This window comes from Frieseomelitta varia, unplaced genomic scaffold, assembly GCF_011392965.1.
Source record: "Frieseomelitta varia isolate USP_RPSP 00005682 unplaced genomic scaffold, Fvar_1.2 scaffold_262, whole genome shotgun sequence".
Taxonomy (NCBI): Eukaryota; Metazoa; Arthropoda; class Insecta; order Hymenoptera; family Apidae; genus Frieseomelitta; species Frieseomelitta varia.
In genome coordinates, this window is record NW_025109993.1 from 184,650 (window position 1) to 209,440 (window position 24,791).

Here is a 24,791-nt window from a genome sequence, read left to right on the forward strand (position 1 = left end):
TTAATCACTTACCAGTTTGAGCCACGCGTTCGTCGTCAATATTTGATTCTTCTCATCCTGGAAAATTAAAAAAAAAAAAACACTGAGTTAGCACTTGAACTGGAATGGTTTCATATAAATAAAAAGCATATTATTATTATTATTATTTTTCAAATTGCACAAGAGTTTCACAGTCGTTAAGCACATAGGTACATGTATAGTTTAGTTCAAAACAAAATTTTCGCTTTTACATCTCATTATTAATATGAAAAAGATAATTTTTATAGTAGAAACATCATACAGGTGTTATAATGTATTTCAACTACGTCGTACTATAGAAGAATAAATATCATTATTCGCTCGTCATGAGAAAATGCGGTTGATAAAATGTATGCGTACGACGAGCGTGAAAGAGAAAGCGAAAAGCTAAGGCCAGCTAAATCGTAAAATTCACGCCCAAAAACTACAGGGAGCCAATAACCACAAATTGCTGCTGCGAAATCGTTCGTTTTCCAAGTGCTCTGTAGGGAACCGCACTCGACCGCAAGCCCATCAAAACTTCAAAGTGATTTATAAAACGGCTGCACTTCAACGATACTGTCAACAGACAGACCACTTGGTAAACGATCGTGCCCGACAAATTAGTCGTTGATCAGTACTACTTGTCACGACGCTCTCGTCCCCACGATTTCAAGCTTTTGTAACGAAACCCGATATAGACCTTTGAATCTACTCTCTCTCGAATAATATTCAATTTTGTCGAATGCAGTGGCGATACTGTTCGTTCGATGGATCTGTTGGGCCGATTACGATCGCAATGAAGCAATGAATAGATCTCGAATCTGTCTGCGTTTAAAGACGCAGAAATTCGGAGGATGCAATGTGCAAAAAAAAAAAAATATATATATATATATAAAATATCAGAAATAAAATATTTGTTACAAGAAGAAACGAATTTCTTTTATCTTAAGTTCTATTTTTCTATTTCTGCTCATAGAAATATGAAACTGCATAAAAATCGACAGTCAAACGATGAGGTATCGACGCAATTTTCACAGAATTGATAATAAGCAAGTAATATTTATTACCAAAAAATAATTAAATTATCATTATTATTATATTATCATTATATATATTATATATCATTATTATTATATTATATATCAATATTATTAGATCATCATTATATTATATTATATTATTATCATTTACTGATTATGAAAAATATTTATGATAGGAATTACTAATAATTTTAAGATCGTTTGATGTACCAACATCTTGTATTTCAGAAAGTAATAATTAAAATTTATGTAATAATCTAAACTAATTCAGAATCTATAATTAAAAATATTATTTAATCGTATAAAAACGAAGGTATATAGGTAAATACATGTTTAACAATTAAAGAGAATAGAAAAGCTAAATTGATTGAATTAAATTCTGTAAAACAATAAACTTTCACATGAGGCATGAAATAGATATCTCTATATCACTTTATAATTGAAAATTTAAGAACCGAATTTCATTTGTCATTTTTCTCAAACAGTGTGCATTAGCAAATTATATATATATATATATATATTTTTTTTTATATATAAATACTTTCACAATTCATATAATATTTAGTCATAGCTCTGCCTTCCATTTAGATTTTACAACTTTATGGAAAAGAAATCCAAACGACGATAGTTTACAATGTTAAGGAAAATTCATCAGTTGGTCTTTAATTAAATCAGAATAACTCAGCAACTGCAAAAATATGATGAATGTCTTCCATGCATTTGCCATCTGGTAAATTCGCATACAGGGCACTGAGTAATAACTTCGATTCAAAGGAATGAAATACATATTTATGTTTTACTGCCTTGAGCTTCTACCGTTTTAATATCATTAAGTGACAAAAAAATTATGTCCGACGCCCCATTTTTAGAGAATCACTTTGTACAGAAGCTCTGCAGTTCGAAAATTATTTCCGCGAATGAAATAAATCTGTAAGGCGTGCCCGGTGAAAAGAAATTAGATTTGCATGTCAATGCGAGGGCGCAGCCCGGAAAGGTGGTGCACAGGATGCTTGCGACCGGCGCAACAAGTATGAAACGATTTAAGCTTAACGATTCGTGACGAGAATGGTCTGTTAATCTCGTAGAACTTGGCTAAAAGCGGGAAAGAATGTTATTAATGGACAGCGTGAGAGCTAAGGGAACATATTATTTCAATTTTAAGCACGGAACGACCGCGATCCGGCCACATAACTTCCATTATTATCTCAGAAGTTAAAAGTTCATTATTCATAGATAGGCACACGCCATTTAAAATTCAATTCAATTGATTTACAACTGCCAACAAAATTAATTTTTTCTTCGTATGTATTTCTTTACAATACGATGAAACGATACGAAACATCGATGGGTTATATTTACTATTTTTTTTATAAGAAAAGTAATTTCGTAGTAAAACAATCTCGTCATTTGCTCCTGACACTAATAGTGTATCGTTGAACATTTAAGAAACATTAACAACGCCAGTTATGCAGAATTATTTAAGTGAAAAAGTAGCAATTAATATTATTCGATATTATTCGATTGTATTTGTTATAAATTTTCAGAAAGTTTATACGCTTGAATCTGGGTTACTTTTTTTCTTCAACTATTCTTCACTGAAACGCATATTTTTTCAACATATACCTTTCTTTTCGTCGTGTTTTTCAATGTTTTTCGTTGTGTCATTCAATTCAGAATATTTTTTCAATACTTTTCTTTATTCTCTTTCTCTCTAACCAAACATTCGTTTATTGTTTCTCGCGATCAACGTATTGAAAAAGAAAAAAATTTATCTTGTTTTGTTCGAAATAACAGAATGAAGAAAATTTTTGTCGAAAAAAATATAAGAAAGAAATTCGAAATAAAATTATTTAATATTTCGTTTAATGAGTCATTTAATTATTAAGAATAAATGTTGAACTCGAAACTTCTTTTCAAAGTTTTCGTTTTACACCGTAATTAGCATGCGCGATGAGTTCCAGCATGCGTAGAACGCTAATATACATTCATTTTATTATGAAAATAATTCCGCGGTTGACGCGGCCATGATTAATCGTTGTTTAATATGTTTCGTAACCAGGAGAGACCGGTAGGGTTATCGGAAATCAATAAGCGATCAAATTATCGAATCAATCATCGTGGAAACAAACCGCGCTGGAGACGTTCGCGCTGACCGAACCGGTTAGTAGATTATTAGAAGTCTTTCCTAATCAAAAAATATCAACGACGTTAATTCGTGATATATGTATACCTTTTTAATTTACTTATTTCAAGTCGATTTACGCGAATGAAAGCCACTGTAATCGGCTTACTATATTTACCTTAAGCTTTGTTTTGTTCGCAGTTGTGAACATGAACTACATAGTTACGTAGTTACACATAATTACTATATCACAAATTATTTTATTTTATTTTATTATTATACATTTTATATTATATATTATTTATTATATTTATTTTATTATTGTACATTTTATTTTGTTACTATTCATATATATATATATATGTTTTATTTTATTTTGTTTCTTAGAATTATTTTTAATCTACAGTTTGTTAATTTACTTACAAATAATTATGTTCTTAATGAATTCGTTCAATTTATATCCTTAATGAGCTTGGTTCGTTTGAGGAAGCTAATTACGATTTTTACTCGTTTTTCCAGTCATTTAAATTACTTTCTATTGTTAATTAGGGAGAGTTTTTTAATTACTGTTACTTGGGAAGAATTTTCTCTTAAAATCGTTAAAATTGGCGAGTCGTTCCTCGATTATGTGATTCATTGATAACAGCAATTTGTTATCAAGTATTGTCGAGTCCGTTCAATGTATTCAATTCCTAATCTTGTTAATAAATTTAAAGACAGTCTCGTTGATAATTTGTTCCTTTCTTCGAGTCAATGGATTTTTATATCAATGGATTTTATATCAATTTGGAGTAATTATTGTTATCTAATCCCATTTATTCCAAATTATTTCTGAGAATTATTTTTTGCACATTTTTGCAACTACTTCTCTAGCACAATTTGTTACAATTACACTACTTGTTTAGAATAAGTGCTAATTATATTAGGACGTTGGAACAGTTCGTCGTTCGCATTATTTCTGTAACACGAATTTCGTTTTCACGTCTAATGTGTTTGCAGTTACGGGCAGGGAATTTACTTTACCATCAGTCTCGATTGTTTAAAAAAAAAGAATCGAAGCGTTTAAATTCAATGAATGCATGCATGTGTAGAAACAACTTTCGTAAAAGAAAAAAGGACAGAGTTGAAAAGCGTGAGAGTTGAAAATTAGTTTGCACAGAGCTTTACATTCAATCTCGCTAAATACACACGTTTAATTTTCCGTGAAACGATGCAGATACGTTGGAATTATAATCTAATTTGGTTATTTATTCTTTGTTATGTGCACATCGGATCAGATTTATTTAGTTACGTTGTTTCATACGCGATCTTATAATGCATATAATATAATTTACAGTACAAATTACAATGTGTTTACGATGTATTGTAACTCAGAATTTAGAACTCTACAAAATAATTTCGTGACGTTGCAAAATTTTCTGATGTACCTCGGAAAATTTGTCAATCGTTCTTTTCAGAATATCTGTAATTAAGCAACGACTCGCGCTGTACAAAATTTCATTATCCAAGACAAAGAACGTTATCAGAATTCTTTTCATATCGCTTTCACTATCTGCGAATCTATTTCTTTGGAGACGCAGCCATTCTACTAAAAGTTGATACACTATACTGTACTACCTACTTTAAAATGTAAATTCAAGAAAATGATATTAGAGAGGAAAATAGAATACTCTTTCATTTTGTCTACTTTGCGCGGCACTTTCCATTTTTGCGAGAAATGAATGCAAAGAGGGGGAAAATATCTGTATGGAAACAAAAATTCCGAGGCATGTATATCCCGTAATCCGAAGAAATCACAGATTCAGTTTGTTTTCAACACTTCGTATACTATGAAACTTCACACAATATAAAATACACGTTGACTATAAAATACATATTTCTCACGGAGATAATATCCAAATGTTTGACGCATGTTGGCTGAAAATTTACTATGAATATATCTTTGTTTATTTTTCGATGAAAATGGTCGTTAAGTATTTCCAGCTTTTTATATAGATAGATAGTCTAGAACACTACTATTATCTTTCAACTTAAAATGAAACATTGACAGTAACAAGGTATAAAAAGGAAAGTTTATAATGCAGTAATGAACATAAATCTTTCGCAAAAAGTTTCCAAAAATGTACCATTGTAAGTGTAAAAAATTTCTATGAACAATTGCGGATTGCTTATTTTAACTGCTTTGGTTTTCATTTAAAAATATTTTACAATTATTATAAATAAAATTTATATTCCTGCCAACGGGAGTAATTGTTTCAACACATTTAAAAAAAGCAACTGATTCTAAGATTATTAGAAACAAATATAAAAAGAAAGATAAAAATTTAAAAAACGATTAATTCAGTAAGAGTATTAGAAACAAATATAAATTTAGAAAAAATACAAATTTACAAACATAAATTTAGAGAATTAGAAACAAATGTAAGAAAATTAGAAAAATTAGAGATAAATAAGCAATAATCTTTCAGACACCGTGATATCCAAATATTAAGAGCCGTTATATTAAAATATTGTGAATATATAACAGAGTAACCAATTTATTTTTCTATGTTCAAAAATTTGAAGCGTTTGACTCTAATCAAATGTCTGTAGATCAATGTTAACAAATGTACAAAAAAAGAGCAATTAAATAAAATTCGAGAAACGCGACAGTTTGTGTGCAGGTAAGCTACTGATAAATAATGTTGTAAATTCGCGAAGTACGAGAAACGTTAGTATAGTTTGTTTACGGAACAATCCTGTCACTGTTTGACGGAAACGTGTGTACAACAGCCGGAGCGCAGGTGTCGAAACTAATCGAAATTGTTGACAACGCCTTTGGTCACGGTCTACGCACAACTCCCTCGTAATCTGCACCCCTATTCGCTTCAAAGCGGGCACAAATCGAAGGTCGATTCAAGCAGGTCAACTCTTCGCGTGAAAATTTCCCTTTTGAAACACATTACACACGAGACTTTTGTCGAAAATAACAATTAGCTCGACGTACATGTGTACGTAGATTCGAAATCAGTTGACCTTTAACCCTAAGCGCTTGATCCGTATTGTAATATGTGTACAGATAATCTTACGATCAATAATGAAATAACTGGTTTACTTCATTAGAGGTTCCAGAAGGATAATATGCTATAATTCGTTGAATAAATGTGTAATTTGTTATATTCTGGTCATTTTAACCACTCGAGGGTTGGAGATATATATAAATGTCGAATTCTTAAATTTAAATTTAAATTTGCTTTTGATTAAGTCATATATTTTTTGTGAATCGTATAAATTAAAAAATGTACGCGTATCGTCGGCTACTTTTATGAAAGTATAAATGTTTAACTAATATTATTATACTAAAAGAAAGACACTAATAATCTTTATACAAAATAATAACTTTCAGATAAAATTTGTTTCTGATATTACATGTCATCTTTTAAATAATATATCATGGACTATTTTTATAGTGAATTAAATAAATACTAAACTTTATTTCTTTAGAATTGCAAAGTTTGGACGATATTCTTTGTACAGTATAGTAGTAGGCGTACAATAGTATATTCTATGAAGAATTATAACAGTACATCACATTTTCAATACAGCAATGCAGTGACTGTGAATAATAAACGATCAGATCACTAAACTTTCATGAGTTCGGAATACACGTTCATAAATATACATAAATGTAAGATGGAATAACGCTTGCAAAGTCTCATTTAAATATTTAAAGTCACCTGTTCATAAATATAAATCGATAAAAAGTCACATTATACCAGGTTATTAGTATGACCAAATATACTTTGGACAATGAAGTGTGGTGATAAATGACAGTGCATGAACGACAACGATGTAAAGGCTGTAACTATATAGTTTACATAGTCTAGCTGTCAATCACTGGCCAATGAATATTGGATCTGGAGACTATTTGGATTCAGTCTTCTTTGTAACTGTTATCTCAAATTACCTGATGTAAATATAGACTGTAATTTTTCATACTGTGTTAGTAATTTTTATTTTGTATATTAAATCACGTGAATTTCTCAAATATATTATTGATAAATATGATATATAATACGTCTTTGAAAATAATTGTACAATCTACATAGTTTATTAATTCTTGGCCGATGAAGTTATCAATTAATTCTAGCCTACGCCAATTTGTTAATTCTCTGTAACTATAATTCTCAAAGTACAGACTGTATTTTCTTATACTGTTCGTTTCAATAATTTTTATTTTAATTTTCTATGTTTTATATTATTAGTGATAAAATAAAGGTTTTCTCAATGTTACGAAAATTGGACTTTATAACAAAATAAGAACAAAATTCAGCTTTTGATTGTAAAGAATTAAGGAGATGATATAATTTAAAAGAAAATTAATTCACCTACTATTTTTTTCAACAGTAAATTAATATCAAATAATAATCGAGTGTTATTATTTACCAACAATATAAAAATTGCTACAAATTGCTACAAGAAGCAAGTATAATTATAACTTGCTATTTTTATAATATACTCATTTCTCCTAATCTTGGATCATTCGTCTCAGTTGGAGGGCTCATTTACATTATTTCTAATTTTCGTTCCAACTTTTTAATGAAGCATTTAAGAGCCCTTATTTATATCACAATTTCTTCTTAAATTTGTTTATCGATAATTGAAAAAGAAATTCTGCAGCGTTGTTTCCTCCCGTGCTACAAATACGTATTATGGAAACGCGAGTTTTTATTCAAGAAAAAAAAAAAACTTGGCAAATTAACTTCGTAGGAAATTACACGTAGGAACATTCGTCAAAAATAAGACCGTAACTATTTTTCAGAAACGGGAAACCGAATACACATTTCCCACGATGATTAATTTTCACGCAGCGGCATAAAATGGGAGAACGTACACAAGGTGATATAAAAAGGAAAAAGAAACGCCGTGATACGATTCATCATATTCGCCTTTATGCATTCGTTTAGCAAGAATTGAGCTTGGAACTGTTGAATTTCGAACAATTTAACTCTTTCACGGACGATAACCTGTATGCGGTTCGGCGAGAGAGATAAAAATTACAGGAACACGGAAATGAGCTGCGAAGGGGAACTACGTGCGAGTAAAAAGAGATTAGATTGGAAAAATCCCCGTGATCGCGAGAATGTAACGAAGGAAACTTTAGAAGAAACTTGGGTGAAGAATTTCTTCGCAGCATGGACGATGACACTAATTTTATAATGGTAAGAGGTTTAAGTAAAAGAATATTGTATTTATACGTTTACACTGGTATTCAGAGGCTATCTTAACCGTACGAATTATTATAAATTTTAAGAAACTATATAAATCGTCGCAAATTAAATAAAAAAACACAATCAAATTAAGAATGAGAAAATAATCATCGCCATAAGAATAAATATCAATATTTCGATGGAATCGCACGATAGTGTATAATTATTCCTCGATTTGAGGCACTTGTTTTTTCACATTGCAACAAAGAACTTAAAACAGGACAACAGCAGGACCAGAAAAATGAGAGGACTGTTTCGAAGAGTAAGCCAGAGGATCGTTGGTTCTGCTAAATCGTTTTGGTATGCAGTGTGCACTTTCTCGCCTGAATACATGGGCTAAGAGCCAACCAGTAGTGTAACTCAGGATTTGGGCAAACGTGGAGAAGAAACGCGGAAACCACGGAAGTTTACGGACAAACGTGGTTCATGTTTACGTGAAAAATTATGATCACCAGTTCTTTTTCTCGTAAAAAATACATTATCTAACATCTACCTCCATGAACCTTTATTTTATTTGTTTTCTTCTTGTAACCAATTTCGGAAATTTTGTACAAAATAAAATATTGTCGTTATACATTGTTATTAAAACATTCTTATATCTTCGGAGTATGTCTGGAGTATCTTTGATAATTAATAAGAATGTTCATTAAATATTAATATCATAATATTTAATAATAATGAGAAATTTTTAATAAGATTTAATGAGATTTAGTAAAATTTAATACTGATAATTTTTGATATTTAATAATAACAAAAAGTTTTCAGTAAGATTGAATAGCGAGATTTAATACTGGAATATAATAATATTATTATATATTATAATAATAATAATATTAATTATATATTAATGTCTTAATATTTAGTGATAATGAAAAATTTTCAATCCAATGTTAATTACAATAGAACTTCTTATATTTATTTTTCTTATTGAACTGTTCTAAAAGTATGATTCTATAATTGGTAAGAAAACAATTATTTTCACAGCTAAACAAAAATTCGGTCGTGCAGAGATTAAGAATAGTTCAAGTGAATATAATAATCATCATATATAATAATTCGTTATAACAAATTACGCGACAAAATGCAATTAGAATTATTATCGTTATATCAAAACTTACAAGCAAAAAACATTAACGCGTTCAGATAAACGTTCAGTCAATAACCGAGAAACGAGGATACTCTCTCTTCCTCACCACTGAATATTTATTAATGTATAAAAAATTCGAAAATTTCTAATACTGACATTTGTATTTATCTACTGAAATAGACTAGAATTTCTAGTGAATTTCTAAAAAAAGTTATTCTTTTAAATTATTTGTAAATTATTATGAAAATTATTGTAAATTATTATGAAAAGTTACAATATACTTTCTTCTTAAATGTAAAAAAAATCGTTGAATAATCACTAAATTGCGAATTTTTATATAAATTCATATTTTTGAGAATATGAAAAAGATATCTACCATAGAAAATTGTTTTACCCGCGAAATTATTGAACCTATTATATCATCTATTACTTATTATAGATATTTCGATATTTTATATATTTTTTCGTATTATGAACATTAATCAATTTCGCGTTTTAAAATTTGCTATAAATGCATAAAAATCCATGATCCAGTCTAATAATCACACGATGATTTATTTCTTCCCCGCGTTTCAAGACAATGAGACAGCTTATCAGAATTTCCACCATTCCCAAGTCCTCCGTCATTTCAGTAACTAAATGTGCCTTCTCGTTTAAAATATGTTATCTCTGAACGTAGTTAAAGATAATTGGAAATGTCATCAAAATATAATCATTCCTGACAGGTCAGGAAATTGTCTTGAAAATAAAGGACAAAATGATTTTGAAAATGAACCTAGGTAAACTCTTGACCGATTTTTCTACGAAATAGTAACCAGCAACAATAATTTAATTTTATCAAACTTTAACTCATGATATATAGCATACATAAGTAACATCGTAGCAATTTACATTATGTTACAAAAATATTTTAATTACATAATTCTACTTTGTATCTTTCTGATGGAAATTAGTAATAAACAGTAATAAATTTAATATAATAAGTAATAAATATTATTCTACTATGTTACTCTATAATATTATATTTTAATATTACTAACTATAGTAATATTTAGAGTAATATTATAATTATATTTAATTACTGTAATTAATAATTAGTAATAAATAGTAATAAACTAAATTTCAAAATCGAGCAACATAAAGCACAAATTTTTACGTCCTCGAATATCCAATTATACGAATCAAAGATTAATTTTATCGCCTAATGTGTACCAATATCACTGTTTGGGAACTTTGAGTGGTGCCCTGATTTATGGCACGGTCTCACGCTATTTTCTAAGAGAAAACTCAGCCATTAAAACTGGGGAGTCGGGTTATCCGAAAGTTATATTCGTGCTCATTTCAACAGCGTGGCATGTGGCATGCTTTCAGACGAGCAAAAAATATTTAAACGAAACGCGTTCCATGAAGAATTGACAAATGATGTCAAAGAAAGGAAAACGAAAGAGTCTTCTCCAATTTTCTATCGACTCAAGGTAACAAAGAAATCATCTAACTTTGGCAAGATACAAATCGCGTATAGCAAAACAAGAGCGGCGAATTTCTTTCTCATCGTACGAGAGCTGCTTTCACTCAGTTTGCCCCAGTTTTCCCATCAAGGAAATTAATTTCTACTCTATACATTCTTTCCCGCCACAGCGAGTCGTACAAACTGCTATCCCGTTAACTTTAGCAACTAAAGCTGAAGTGGAGAGATCGATGCAGTAGAGGGGATTGCCCTACCCCACCCCTTGCCACCATTGAAAGAAAGTGGGGGCACAGACCGCCAGTTCGCCTCAGTTGAACATTCGCCTGACACGAGGAACAATTTCGCTGATCGATACAGATTGCCTCCTAAACAATCTCCGATAATCTGAGAATCTGAGTGTTCAAGCTGAAGAAATAGCCAACGCGTAGTAGCCAGTACAGTCTGCTAATATACTGTAATACATTAAATCACTATCTTCGTTCAATTTTATGTATCTTAATTCCTTGTTTTACGAGTGTCAATGAATTTTTAGTTTAGCGGTTTTTCTCAATTCTGGCTTGTAATGTTTCTTTTTTTTAATAGAAAGAAAGATCTCAATATAGAAGATCGGAAGAACATACAGAATTAAGCGATAAAAAAGGGAAAGCGAAATAGTCAAAATTGGAGAGAAACTAAATTATAAATTTACTCGATTCTCTTCTCAGTCTTTAGTGAACATTAGTTATCATTGCATCGTGTCAAATGTAAAGCATCGAAAGCACTGTATTTGTTATAATTTGTATTTATTAACCTTCATCTTGAAGGATTAATAAATTGAAAGTTCAAATTCACATTCCGTAGGACTATAATTTGCTTTTTGTTTCATAATTCCTACGATGCTGTCTAACTCGACATTATAATTCAAAGGATTGATAAAGCGCCCTGAACAAACACCCAATAAAGACAGAAAATCGTAAAAATTAAACTTATCGCATTATACTGTTACTTTCTTTGCATCTTCCCGTTAAAATGCAGCAGAAACAGAGGACGAGATCGGAGAACGTCGTCGAGAATAAACGAAGACGAGGTATGATTTTGAGAAGCGGACTTGACGAAAAGTGATTCGCAGAAGTGGTCGAACATGAAGACTTGGAAACGGGGAAATAGATTGAAGTTAAAAGGGTAGCGTTCGCATCGTGACTGAAAAATAATCAACGACCGAAAAAAAAAAAAAAAATCATTCAGCTCGCGGAAGCGAAAATATGAAGCGCGTTCCGGTTGGATAAATCAAAAATACGGGAACGCGAGCAGCACGCAATTCTCTTTGCTACGTTCAGAGGGTACAAGAGCTAAGAAGGAAAAAGGGAAGGAAGGAGGGAAGGAAGGAAGGAAGGAAGGAAGGAAGGGTAAAAACTCGAAGCAGCTTGAGCAATACGACTTAAGGAAACGGGCAAAGGAAGGGAACCGAGTTGAATAATGAAACATATGTATTTTGCTCCGTTTAAAAGTATCTTTTGCTTTAATACACGAAACTGTTCGCAGTATCGTACTTTTACGCGCGAAATGTCGGATTGAGTAAGCACGAGGGAAAGATGACGAGAAGCACCGGGTAATAGGTAACTTTAGTAGGCTTAGTCCTACTATTATTATTTAAAATTAAGTCTATTAATTATTATTATTAATAATATTAAACGTGTGAAAATGATGGTCTAAGCCAACATTATTCTGAAAAGTTAACTAAACAAGCTCTAGTTTCTTGAAAATAAAGTTTTAAATGGAAAAATATTTTATTTCTTCTTCTCGAATTTATTTTCGTGCCTGATCGTGTCACTGATAGTTATTTCAATACTTTTGTGAAACAAAAATAAACGTAGATATTAATTCTTTCATCTTCTGTTAATTACTGATAATTTGCAATATAATTGCATGTAATTAAGCAATTTATATGCGATGATGCTTATTACTTGACAGAGTTGTAGTAATAATAATAAAAATATCAGTGCTGGCACAGATATATTTTTCTCCTTTCATACGAAAATGAAATAAAGTAAAAAGAATAAATTCTGGTTGATACTTTTTCCATCACTGAATACAGTAATGAAATTTTACAATTTTCTATGTCCAGAATAAAGACACAACAGCAGTCTCGAATATTTTAAGTGAACACAAGTAAACACAGTTTAGTTTATCATTTAAACAGATAAATTTGAAGAAATACTTACATATACTTACATATCAATGTACCAAATATTTTTAATACTTCATGAGACATTTTATCTAGTAATTAATATATATTCCGTGATAGAAACTATAAGTCTCACATTTGTGTATCGTCACATGTGTTTCAGCTAATTTTATTTTGTTGAAAGACAGCCTTTCCAGCTTACATGTATGAGATACATCGCGTAACTGCATTATTCAGAATACAAAGTATACATTCCATCGAGGAAAAATGTTTTATGCATTTGCGCAGTTTCGAGGAAAATACAATGAAATGAAATGACGTGAAATCTAATTTGCTAAATAACTCATTCTACATAAATATTTCTCTACAAAAAAAATAAAAAAAACATTTCTTTTAGACAATACAATACTAACAAATAAGTGTCGTTCGTTACTTATATTATTCGTCAATGGTAAACAGACAATTTTAGTTTGAAACATTCGGTCCAAAAAAAATTGACAAAAATATAAAGTTCTTTTTGAAATTCTTAAATTCGTAATATCTGAAATTCGCTTTTAGAAATTTTATCAATACACCTCGTTTCTCCTGTCCCCCAACCTCCCCCATCGAACTTTTCGAATTGAATTTGCTAGAGGAATTAATCAGAAAAAGGAAAAAGAAGGAAAAGAAAGAAAAAGGATCGGGAAGAATAAGAAAGAGGCGAGGACAACAAAAGGAGGAAATAAGGTCGCGCCGGGGCGAAATTTCGCTGATCAGTGCCTTCATTCCGTTCCTACGTGCAACTTGCAACGTTGAAATGGCGAAAGGCCGGGTAATATGATGAGCTTGCTTTACCATTTTATAATTGCGACGCTGATGAAAAAGCATCTCGTCACTTTGCTCCGCTGTGGACGCGCCTTTTGAACAGGGCTGCGTGTACGGGTGCCCCGGGACGAAGGGAAGAACGCGAAGGGAAATCTGAAAATCGGCAGGAGGCCACGATAGATTGCGAAGGGAGCTGACAGCGCTCCGCCTGCTGGAGAACGAACGAGAGGCAAAATGCCGTCACGCAATTTCCATTATGCCGGCCATAAATACAGAGTTCACGGTCAAACGACATCGACGGCGAAATGGGATTCACCGTTTCCATTTATCGTTCGCGATATCCACCGGCAAACAATAATTTAGGAATTAGTTTTTTATTACTCGTCATCGAGTTATTATATTCTGTAGTTCTTTTTTATTCTTTTTCTTCTTTTTTTTTTTTATATAATGTTTGTAACACGATCGAAATATTCTGTTATTTTTTTAGATATACTGAACATTTGATTGACGTACATGCAATTGATGAGTATATTCAACTGAATAATTATTACTCGGCGGAATTTTGTAAACAGGAATATTTAGACTTCCAGTACCAATTACTGGTTTTACTCAGTCAATAAGAAATTTCGTGATAGAACAAATACGAAGCGAAAGTGAATTTTATAAATTACACGTCGATTGTTGCATTCGATTTATAAAATTTAACTATTCTATTTCACTTTTTATTTTATTATATAATACAGTTTTATTTCTATTTCATTAGTCTGTATTGTATTAAACTGTTTATTTTGTCATTTCATTAATTTACTAATAATAATAGTAAATTGCGGATTTTTATATTCTTTCACATGTAATAATGCGTGAAACATTCAAAAACAAGTATTCGTTATAATGTTTAATAGGCAAACCAAATTTAGATTCTATTTGATTCTTGTATTTATTTGGAGTCTCTAGATTTTTATGCATTTATAGAAAATAGATTCAGAGTGGAGAAATGGAAAAATGTATGAAATTCATCTACTTCTCATAACAGTCGGCATGTAAAACACTTTTCTACCGAGGTTCTGTCTTTTTTAATAATATTCTCGAAAATGTAAATTTGCATAAAAAACCGTGATCTAATAATAAGTTGAAGGAAATTAGAAACGTTCAGAATTTTAAAAAGTACAGCATAATGACTTTTACTATGACTATCTTAAAAAGTGACTAAAATACATACTACGCTCTATCGTGGAAAACATGTTCGAAAAAGCTACGAATCTTTCATCATTTAAAACATAGAACTTCGAAACGTAGAAACCGAAAACTAGGAATTTCTAAAAAAAGCCTACTTCAATTTTTAATATTTTTTGCTATCTTTTAATTTGTAATTTTAACAGTCTCATAATTTTCAATTGAATATCTCGATCCTCATAATAGGAATAGGAACTCTGATCTCTGAATGTAATTCGCTATTATTAAAATACAATATATTAACTAATTAGTTGTTTTCTGTCTGGCTGTATAACCTTAGAAATTGCCCGCGGGCAAATAGTTCCAAAGTTTAATCGCGTAATAATACGCCTCGCAAATTATGTCTCTGGCGATGAATCAACAGTAACGGGGCAATTTACGCATTGTATATATGTGTAAATTTACGATTCGCAATTAAGAATATTGCGAGATATCTTTCTTGTGAAGTTTAATATTCAGTTCGTCTTATTATTACTATTATACTATTTGCTTTATTTATTTTAGAGTAATCGCATAAACAAGAGAGTGATTGACGACGAAATTGATCAGACAATTACATAATTGTGTGGAAAACTACATGAGATGTTACGTCAACGATGCAATATAATTATAATTAATATAGATACAATACAACAATGGTTTGTCATATTGTTGTTTCATGAACTAGAGATTAATTGTTTAGATGCGAGATTATTACACTCTACTACTCTCTGCTCTTTACTTTGAAGCTATTATACAGAAATATCGGCGGAATGTATAAATAAACACAGAATGATTTCTTAATGAAAAAAATAAGAAAAAAATAGACTAATATTCCTTCATATAAGATTTCGTTCTGAAGAAAATCGCATTAGAGAATTTAGGATATAAGAATAATTAACAGAAGAATCAATAACAAATACATAATAAAATTGTTTTCTCGAAATTGAACTCAAGCTTGGAACACAAATTTAAGAATCCTCAGGTGATAACTTGGAGACAACGACTAATAGAAAGATTTTACTACAAATTGTACAATTTCTAACATATTCTAATAATAAAAAATTTAAAGGAATTGAATAAAAATATTGAATATATATATATATACGATAGCAAATGTTACATTTTTCTGTTCTGAAAACAATGATATCCATACATGTACCTGATTAATTAAGATAAAAATAATTATACATAAACTGATTAGTTATATAAAAATTGTCGATATATAGATTGAAAATTCATATTTTTACGAAGAGAGAAAATAATACACAGATTAATTTTTAAAGTTACATCATGTTTCATCTACTAAATGTTATCAACAGATGTTAATCTTTGTATATTTTATATAATTTTGCATGTTATTTCAGATCTGTTGGATTTTTGCATTCCTAAATTTTCCATAAAGTCATAATAATCCACGTTTAATAAAATAAAATGCATAATACAAGATTAATTATCAGTAGAATATCTTTATACTTCATAATCCAAATTCGTTCACCTTTTCAATTACAAGAGAATTCAAATTAAAGCACTGAGTCAAATTAATGAGAACGATAACAAGTTATTGAAAACAACGAATTAAAAGCTAACATTGTAGTCTACGGCGAAACTTGCTTCTTTTGTTTCCACATATATGAAAATTTCATTACTATCGACAAAGCGAAATCGACGAAAAATGTTGACAGAATCGACGAAAAAAAAGACCTATTTTAACGTGTTACATCTATCATGGTACATGTATCGTAAATGTCACGTAGAGCCGCCATTTTGCATCAGTATTATAGCGCAGAAATTCGTTCAGCCTGCTACGCTTTGTAAAACAAAATAACGTATAAACGTTTGTGAATATGTATTTGAATGGAAACTCTGTGTACAAGTTACACTAGCCTGCTCACAGTCATACGCCATCTATTTTGGTCACGAATTCCGTTTTGGTTCGACTGGGTTTCCGGTTGAAACGTACAGCTTGGTTGGTTACATCCAACTCTGTCCCGAAATGTTCAATTAAAATACTTCCGGATTATCGATATAAATATAGGTAGTTTTTACTGTCTCACGAATTTGTTTCTTCGATTAATCAGTTACAAATGTGTCTATTTATATTATGTATATTATATATCACATAAAATTTCCTCGATCAATCAATTACAGATGTTTGTAAGAATTTACATTGTTGATATTTCATAATTTTTTGAAAAATTCTTTGCGCCAATAAATTTAGAAACATGATTTTTAATCCCCACCTTTGAGCATTGTTTTCATCCCTTCGACACAGACGTTTATAAATAGAAAAATGTGTACCAACGTATGTCAAATATTTTTTCATAAAATATTTCCAATATACATCTTCTTTTTTTCAATCCATGTACGTAGACTGAACATAATTTTCTTGCTGATATTGAGGATATTGGGCTCCACGAAATTTATGACACGAATATAGTATCGGCAATTTTGGGCAACTGAAATATTTTACTTATGCACGTTATCAATTTCACAGTCGGGCAAAAAATGCTGAAAAATTCTTCACCACATATGAAGATAAAAATCAAAAATCACTTCATTAAAATCACTAAACGAAAAGATTTTTTGACGAATTTTAAAAGGAATTTAAACTTCATTTTCATAATTACAACATTTCGTACTACAATTCTCTCAAAATCGAAATTACTTTCTTCTGACTTTATTATTATCAGGCTATCACACATTTATATTTTACGACATAAGTCAATTAGGCATTTAATTATATTATAATTTAAAAATTGTAATAAAAAAAAAGTTATATTGGATATAAGTCAAAAAAAAAAAAAAAAACTTTAGACTCAACTGTAATTCTTAAATTTAATAAAAAACTGAATATATGTCCACACAAATCTGTTCACATTGAACTATTATTTTTATCGGTGCGTATCTTTTGTGTCAAAAGAATAAAGAATGTTTTTTAGTGCAATCTGAATTGAACATACTCTCATTATTGTGTTGTGTATTTTTAAACATATCAACATTGAATTCAACATCAAATATATTTTGCCTATATTCAATTAAATTAGATAGGTTACTAATTAGTTCGTATCTCTGTTGATTCATTAATTAGACAAATTCGTTTTATACGAATATGACGATTGAACGAATATATCTATAATATATTAGATGTATTAGAATATATCCAATTAGTGTGAAACTTAAATTTTAATATCGTCCGTCATAATTATTATATTTTAATAATAATTGCTAATTCTGAATAGAAATTTAAAAAATCTTAGTATTTATCCGTAACGTTCCGTAGAAATCGCGCGCAAAAGTTCACATTGATGCACCACCAATCATTCGCGTATTTTCATTCGAAAAAATCCATAGCTTTTTGCTGCTCCTATCCACTTTTCTCCATGTGACTCTATTTGAAAGGTAAATACAAACTTTTTCTGTCCCTCCGACAAAAATTCCCAACTTACGTTCTCCCCTTCGAAATATCTCGAATTTCTCTGACCATATATTACGTACACGCACGTATACACACACGCACACACAATCGTATGTACGATCGATTTATTTCACGTTCGATTTAACCCAATATCGCGAATAATAATACTTCCTCCGCGTTCGAGGTGAACGCCCTCTCGAAATGGGGGAGGGAAAACGAACTTCTACTTTCTTCTTTTTTTTTTTTTATCACACCGTTCTGCAAAAATAAAAGCGAACATCCGCGACGATTCGCGCGATGAAATCGAAATTGCAACTACGAATGCAGCAACGAACGTTTCTCGAAAAAGGAGAGACTTCAGGAAAAATTTACGGACCCACGCGATTGGGGCGAGGCTAAAGCCGAAGAATTCATGGGGCAACAACGGTTCAAAATTTAATGTACACGGTACACCGGGGCCGTAACAAGACAAATTGATTTCAGTGAACTTGAAACAGCGAGCTTCCGCGCGGAAGATACTGCGCTTTCCCTAAGAGTGGACGGAATTTTCGTGGCTCGCAGTTTTTCGTGCTTTCGCGGTCCGCTGTAACTTTCAGTTCAAATGTAGTTCGTTTCCACTTTTTTTGTCGCATCCCCATTTTATGTCAGGGTTTCGTTGTACTGCAGAAACTCCCCATCGATGCGAACGATTTGTCAGTGTGGTATAATTACGTTTCATGTATTTATTACGTAGCTGGTATTACATATAGATATCAGAATCCTACCAACAACGATGGAATATGGAATATGGAATTATTTCACGTGGAATTGCATGGATCGGAAAATATTTGTTTATCGGTGGTAAATTACGCCTTGTATAACCGCACGTGACACTGAAACATTGGACGGATTGAATATTACAAAGAGAGAAGGTAGAGCGAAGTATATTGAGTATTCTAGTGCGATGAATATCTTTTTTTCTTATAATTCTTTGTAAATTTCTTACAAAGATTTGGTTTAGATATAAGCTTCATTCCTAGGCACATATTTATTTGTCTTTGAACGATCATGAATTTACTTGTAATTATAAGTTACTATAATTATAACATTTTAAATGTTATCAAAATCTATTGAAGAACCTTCACGATTTGTATTTGAAAATCTGTTTGAAAATATATGTATATATTAATTATAGTAATTAATAATGCTACAATTATTAAACAAGGGAGATATAAATTAAATTATTAAGTTGAAATATTATACGCGTTTCGCGTAGAAAATTGTACACTGTTAATAAAAACTGATGTTTGCTCTCAAATAAAACGAGAAATGTTAGATTCAATCATGTTTTAAATATTTATAAAAAGAAGTAAGTTCATAACATTTTTAGTTTGTTATAAAAGCACTTTCTTATACAGGATTCTGAATGAAATAGTTACTCGGTAACAAATTATCCAACAAAATGTTTCCAGCTTTCCAACACAAACGTATCTGTATCAGTTTTACTTTATTCATGACTTGTTTAAAAACAATTGTTTAAAAATATTGTTTAAAAATAACCATGTTCTCGTTCCTTTTACAGCATACTTCCTCTGTTTACTCTCTATTTATGTCATTTGTGAAATTAATTATAACTAACCTATTTTATAATATATGTGATTTATCCTAAAATCATAAATTATTTATAAGGAACAACACTAAAGTAATAATAAAAGAAATATTTTTCAAAATAACAGTTTTTATTCACTAAATGAGTGAATCTTTGTTCTTTAATATATTTTTTTAGCTATCTGAACTGTTTGTAATTTAAGAAAAATAGAAGCAAGACATTTCATATATTGTAAAGTAATATGCAAGAAAGTATATGTACCGATTATCTCTTAAAGCTATATTTTAAACGTTATACAGACTGAACGGTACTTTAAAACATTTCCACTTTATCCATGAATTGCATAGAATTCACGTTACAGATCATCATACAAGTGACAAAATTAAGAAAGCTATTAAGTTGGTTATTCTGTCATAATTACGTAGTCGTTAATAATCGTAGCAGTATTATTAAAAATAACTTGTGCCGTGCAAACGCCATTTTACTACCAAAATTCTCAGTTAATGGAATAATTTAGCAAGTATTTATAAAACGATATTGTAACTAAATTGTTTCGTTAACTGAAAATTTTGACAGAAACTTTTGATATCGTTTATACGACTTTCAACTTCCTCAATTAATCATTTTCTTAATACGATTCCATCGAATGTCTCATAAGCACAAAGAAAAGTTATAATACAAATTCATTTCTTATCCTTGTTCTCTTACTTTCAGTAACAACGAAAATAATTTAGACGTGCATAAATAAAATGTTCTGTAGATAACCATCAGAATTAATATAAAAGGAACAACAAGAAGATACAAACCTAATCTGTTGGAGCTTCAAATATCCCATAATCCTTACGAACAACATCTGATAAGAGGAATAATAGGAAGAACAGCCGAGTAAACAACCGTTGTAATAGACAATGAGAATGCTTCGAACGCGAGGAAAACGTGAGACAATTATACTTTTTTCCTAGGAAATTTTCCGCAGTTTGCGCCCGCGTTTCCGATTACATAGCGGTTCGCTATACTCGCGTAACGACACAGTGATACGCGCGATGGCAATCGAAAGAGAAGCTGCGTAAAGTAAGTAAATGACCGTGGCAAGATGGAGGGCGTAATGCGATCTGCTGCCTTCTTCCTTCGTTCGTTTCATCCTTGTACCGCTACAGCCATCGTATCATCCAGCCCCCGGCTGCTGTTAGCCACCGTCTCATTTAGATAAGACCGATATTTTGACGTGCAAAAACTTGCGCAGGCTAATCTCGGCCCTTCTTATCTTTGCAATTCACGCAAAGATTGCGGAACGACCGCTTTTATAGGGTCGCATCCAGTCACGGAAATTACGTCGTGCCGCCACGATTCCCGCAATCTTCGGTCCAACTGATATACCCGGAAGTATTACGCGGCTATTGACACTGAACACTCGATGTGTCGTTATCGAATCCTCTTGGTTTTTGTTCGACTGTGCGACGAGTTATTTAATTCAGAGGATGAATCAATAAATGTGATGATTTTAATGATATTTTGTGGAGTACGGTGAAGATTCCAAGCGACGTTTTCTAAATTTCCGGGCGATAGTATAATAGACAAATTCACGTAGCTTGCACACCTGAGATAGCTGTCAAATTATGCGTCTAGTGAAAAATTGGTGTATCAATTTTTTGTGGATTGTCTTTTTTTTTTTTTTAATTGGACCTTATATTCTTTTCATTATGAATCGGAAGAATATTCCAATCAAAAAAGTATCAAGCCATATTTGTCCTAGACTTAATGGTTAAGAAGATATTTTACAAATAAATGACTGAAATAAATGTTTTAACATAATAAAAACTAATTAATTCAATAAACTCTAATAAAAACCACTCATTTACAAAATCAATTAACTTCGCAAAATAAAAAGTAAAGAAGCTACTAAATAAAAAAGAAATTGGTTAAAAAGCACACATTCTTTCTTAAAATTTCTTTCAAAACTTAAACTCAAATAAGCATAGTAAGATCTAACGACACAGAAAATGCTTTGAAATAGTCACTGGCTTCTGAAATAAAATATCAGTTATTCCAAGATGAAGAAAAAATTGGTCATACGATAATATTAAGCCTGATTATTAAGAAAATTCATTTCACATAAAAGCCGAACATCGACCAACAGTATACTACTTTGACACTGAGATTTAACCTCTTGCGCTGGAATGACGTGCCACGCACGTCAAGAATTTTTTGTCCCAAAATTGCAAAATTTTCTCAGTTTTAAGTATATTTAATATTTATAACCCAGGCGAAACAAATAATAAATTTATTACTTCTATCCAATAATTTCTATACAATGATATCATACCGACAAATTCAAAAGAAAAAGAACGCGACGAATTATTCTATACGATTTGGTCACTCGTTATGGTCCGCCGTCAGTTGCCAGCGCAAGCGATTAAAAAAATGAAACAAGCGGAATATCTCATAATATCCCATATACAATTAATTTCAAACGGTCCCGAAAATCTTCCTCGCTGGCAAGAGTCAGCTTTTATCACGCATTTTTGAGCCGTTATTTGCCGGGATGTCGGTGTTATTTCACTGTGGCAGCTCCTCCACGTCGCCGATATTTGCTTCCACGTGGAATAAACGGGTGGAGAGGATGGAATAAGCGAGCAATGAATGCGCGAGGAAAAGAAATCCGATCGGACGGTAACAGACGGTATTCATATACGATTCAGGTAACTTCTCATATACGGCGAAAGAAAGAAGAGAGGGTCATAATGGAAATCTTTCATAGGGGAGTTCCATCGATGGAGCGATATGTGTATATAGGTATACGGTATAGCGTGCGCGCATATGCGAACTGCTAACCATTGTGCAGTTTGCAGCCAGTAGAAGCGAAAATGCACCCGACGTAAATCCTCTCTAATGCGATTTCCTTAAGAAAGGAAGAAAACCTAGCGAAATGTGCTCGACTGGTAATTCCCTTAATATAAATGCGATTACACGCGGATCAAATTAGGACGTAGAATACCAAATCGGTTTTGAGAATGATGGATTTCGGCCGATCCGACTGTTAAAAGGGGTATTTGAACGGAAGCAGCCTATGTTGCCTCAAACCTGACGAAATTGCGACGATAAGTAGACAGTTTGTTTCCATTTTTTTAGTCTTTTCAGGGATTTATAGCAAATATTTGAGAAGTTACGAGTCATATAACTAGCAGTTACAAATTTAGGCATTAATTGAAAATTAATTAGTTAATCGATGCCTTTTTAAGTTATCTTTCAGATAATTTGTTTGTTGGTTTTACTTTGTAATCGTTGTAATAGAAAATTTGGATCATTCCGTGCCGTGAAAGAAGTTCTTGTATTTGAGAGGAGTTCTCATTTAATAATTGTTTCGGTTCTTTGAATTTTCAATATACAAATTTTTATATTAAAATGTTCTTGGTAAAATATATATCTAAATTACTGTTGAAAAATCTTTAGTTAAAAATCAGAAAGGACAATTTCATAAATCTGACGAATTTTTACTTTAAGATTGAATGCAAAAGAATTAATCTCTGCACCGTATAGACAATTCTGTAACTACCAAAATTGAAAAAATTTGTTTTTTCTTTGACGAGAAGTATTAATGACATTATTGTATATATAAAATGTACCAAAGTATGATTTCTCTTTGCAAATGGTCACCAATAATAAAATAGTGAAAATTGATCGATATAACTTGGATGTTATGTACTGATATAACTCTATTTTATTTATTTATTACTGCAATATAGCAATGACTGGAATATCAGTATTAAAGTTAATAAACTAGTTCTCAGATTCAGCTAAAATTAATGATGACTAAAATATAAATCTTGTATCAGAAAAATTCAAGTTCGAATAATAAAGAAATATCGTTTATATCAATATTTTACAGATATGAGACTTAAACGATTTTTCATAAAATACAAATAAAAGGTTCTTTTCATTTTCAACATTTCTGATACGAATTTTATGTTTTAATCAAAGCTGTTCAATTTGAATAAAACTCTGGAATTGAGACAAAAGTCAACTTTAAAATCGAAAATGAAATATGAACGGATAGACACTGGACACTGTCCATTGATCGCAAGGAAATATTAAACCCCGGCATTTTAGTTGCCGATCTTCGTAAATCGTTGACACGCAACAGCGAGCGATTAACGATATTTTAAAAAAAAGTCGTAGGGGATAAACTCACCACGTCTATGATCTGCTGCAACGTGATGCCAAATCTCACTTCGAGAGGCTCGCTCTCATTGGCAACGGGCCGCTCCAGAGTGTTGTACGTTGACAGCAGCTCGTTCAATAAACGTTTCTCGTGACGTCCGCACAGGCTCTCTGCAACAAAAACAACTTGTTTCAACCCGGAGCGAAACATTCCGCAGTAGCCGCTGTATAGGTTAGTTCACCAGCCGCCATGTTTGCACCATAAATTTAAATTTCGTACCGCGTAGCCATTCCATAGAGAGTGTCGTAATTTCGACAGGAGATGAAAATCATTGTTTGAACGTCCGTAGAGCACGCGACGCGAGGCAAAATATATATTTCCACGGGGGTGTAAAAGAAAAAAAATTCTATAACGCGCGCGAGGCTCCATTACGTTTCCGCGAAAAAAAAATATACGACGCGACGTGTTTAAGCCACAGTC

At 31.3% G+C, this 24,791-nt stretch overlaps 1 protein-coding gene across 1 annotated transcript; it reads right to left on the reverse strand.

Moving 5' to 3' along the window:
* LOC122528816 (neuronal acetylcholine receptor subunit alpha-7-like) lies at positions 1 to 24,562 on the reverse strand. Its single transcript, XM_043654339.1, has 3 exons — positions 24,553 to 24,562; positions 24,342 to 24,481; positions 1 to 57 (listed from the first exon to the last, which is right to left on the reverse strand). Exons 1-3 carry the CDS (start codon positions 24,560 to 24,562, stop codon positions 1 to 3), a joined length of 207 nt encoding a protein of 68 aa, XP_043510274.1.
* Positions 24,563 to 24,791: the final 229 nt, after the last annotated feature.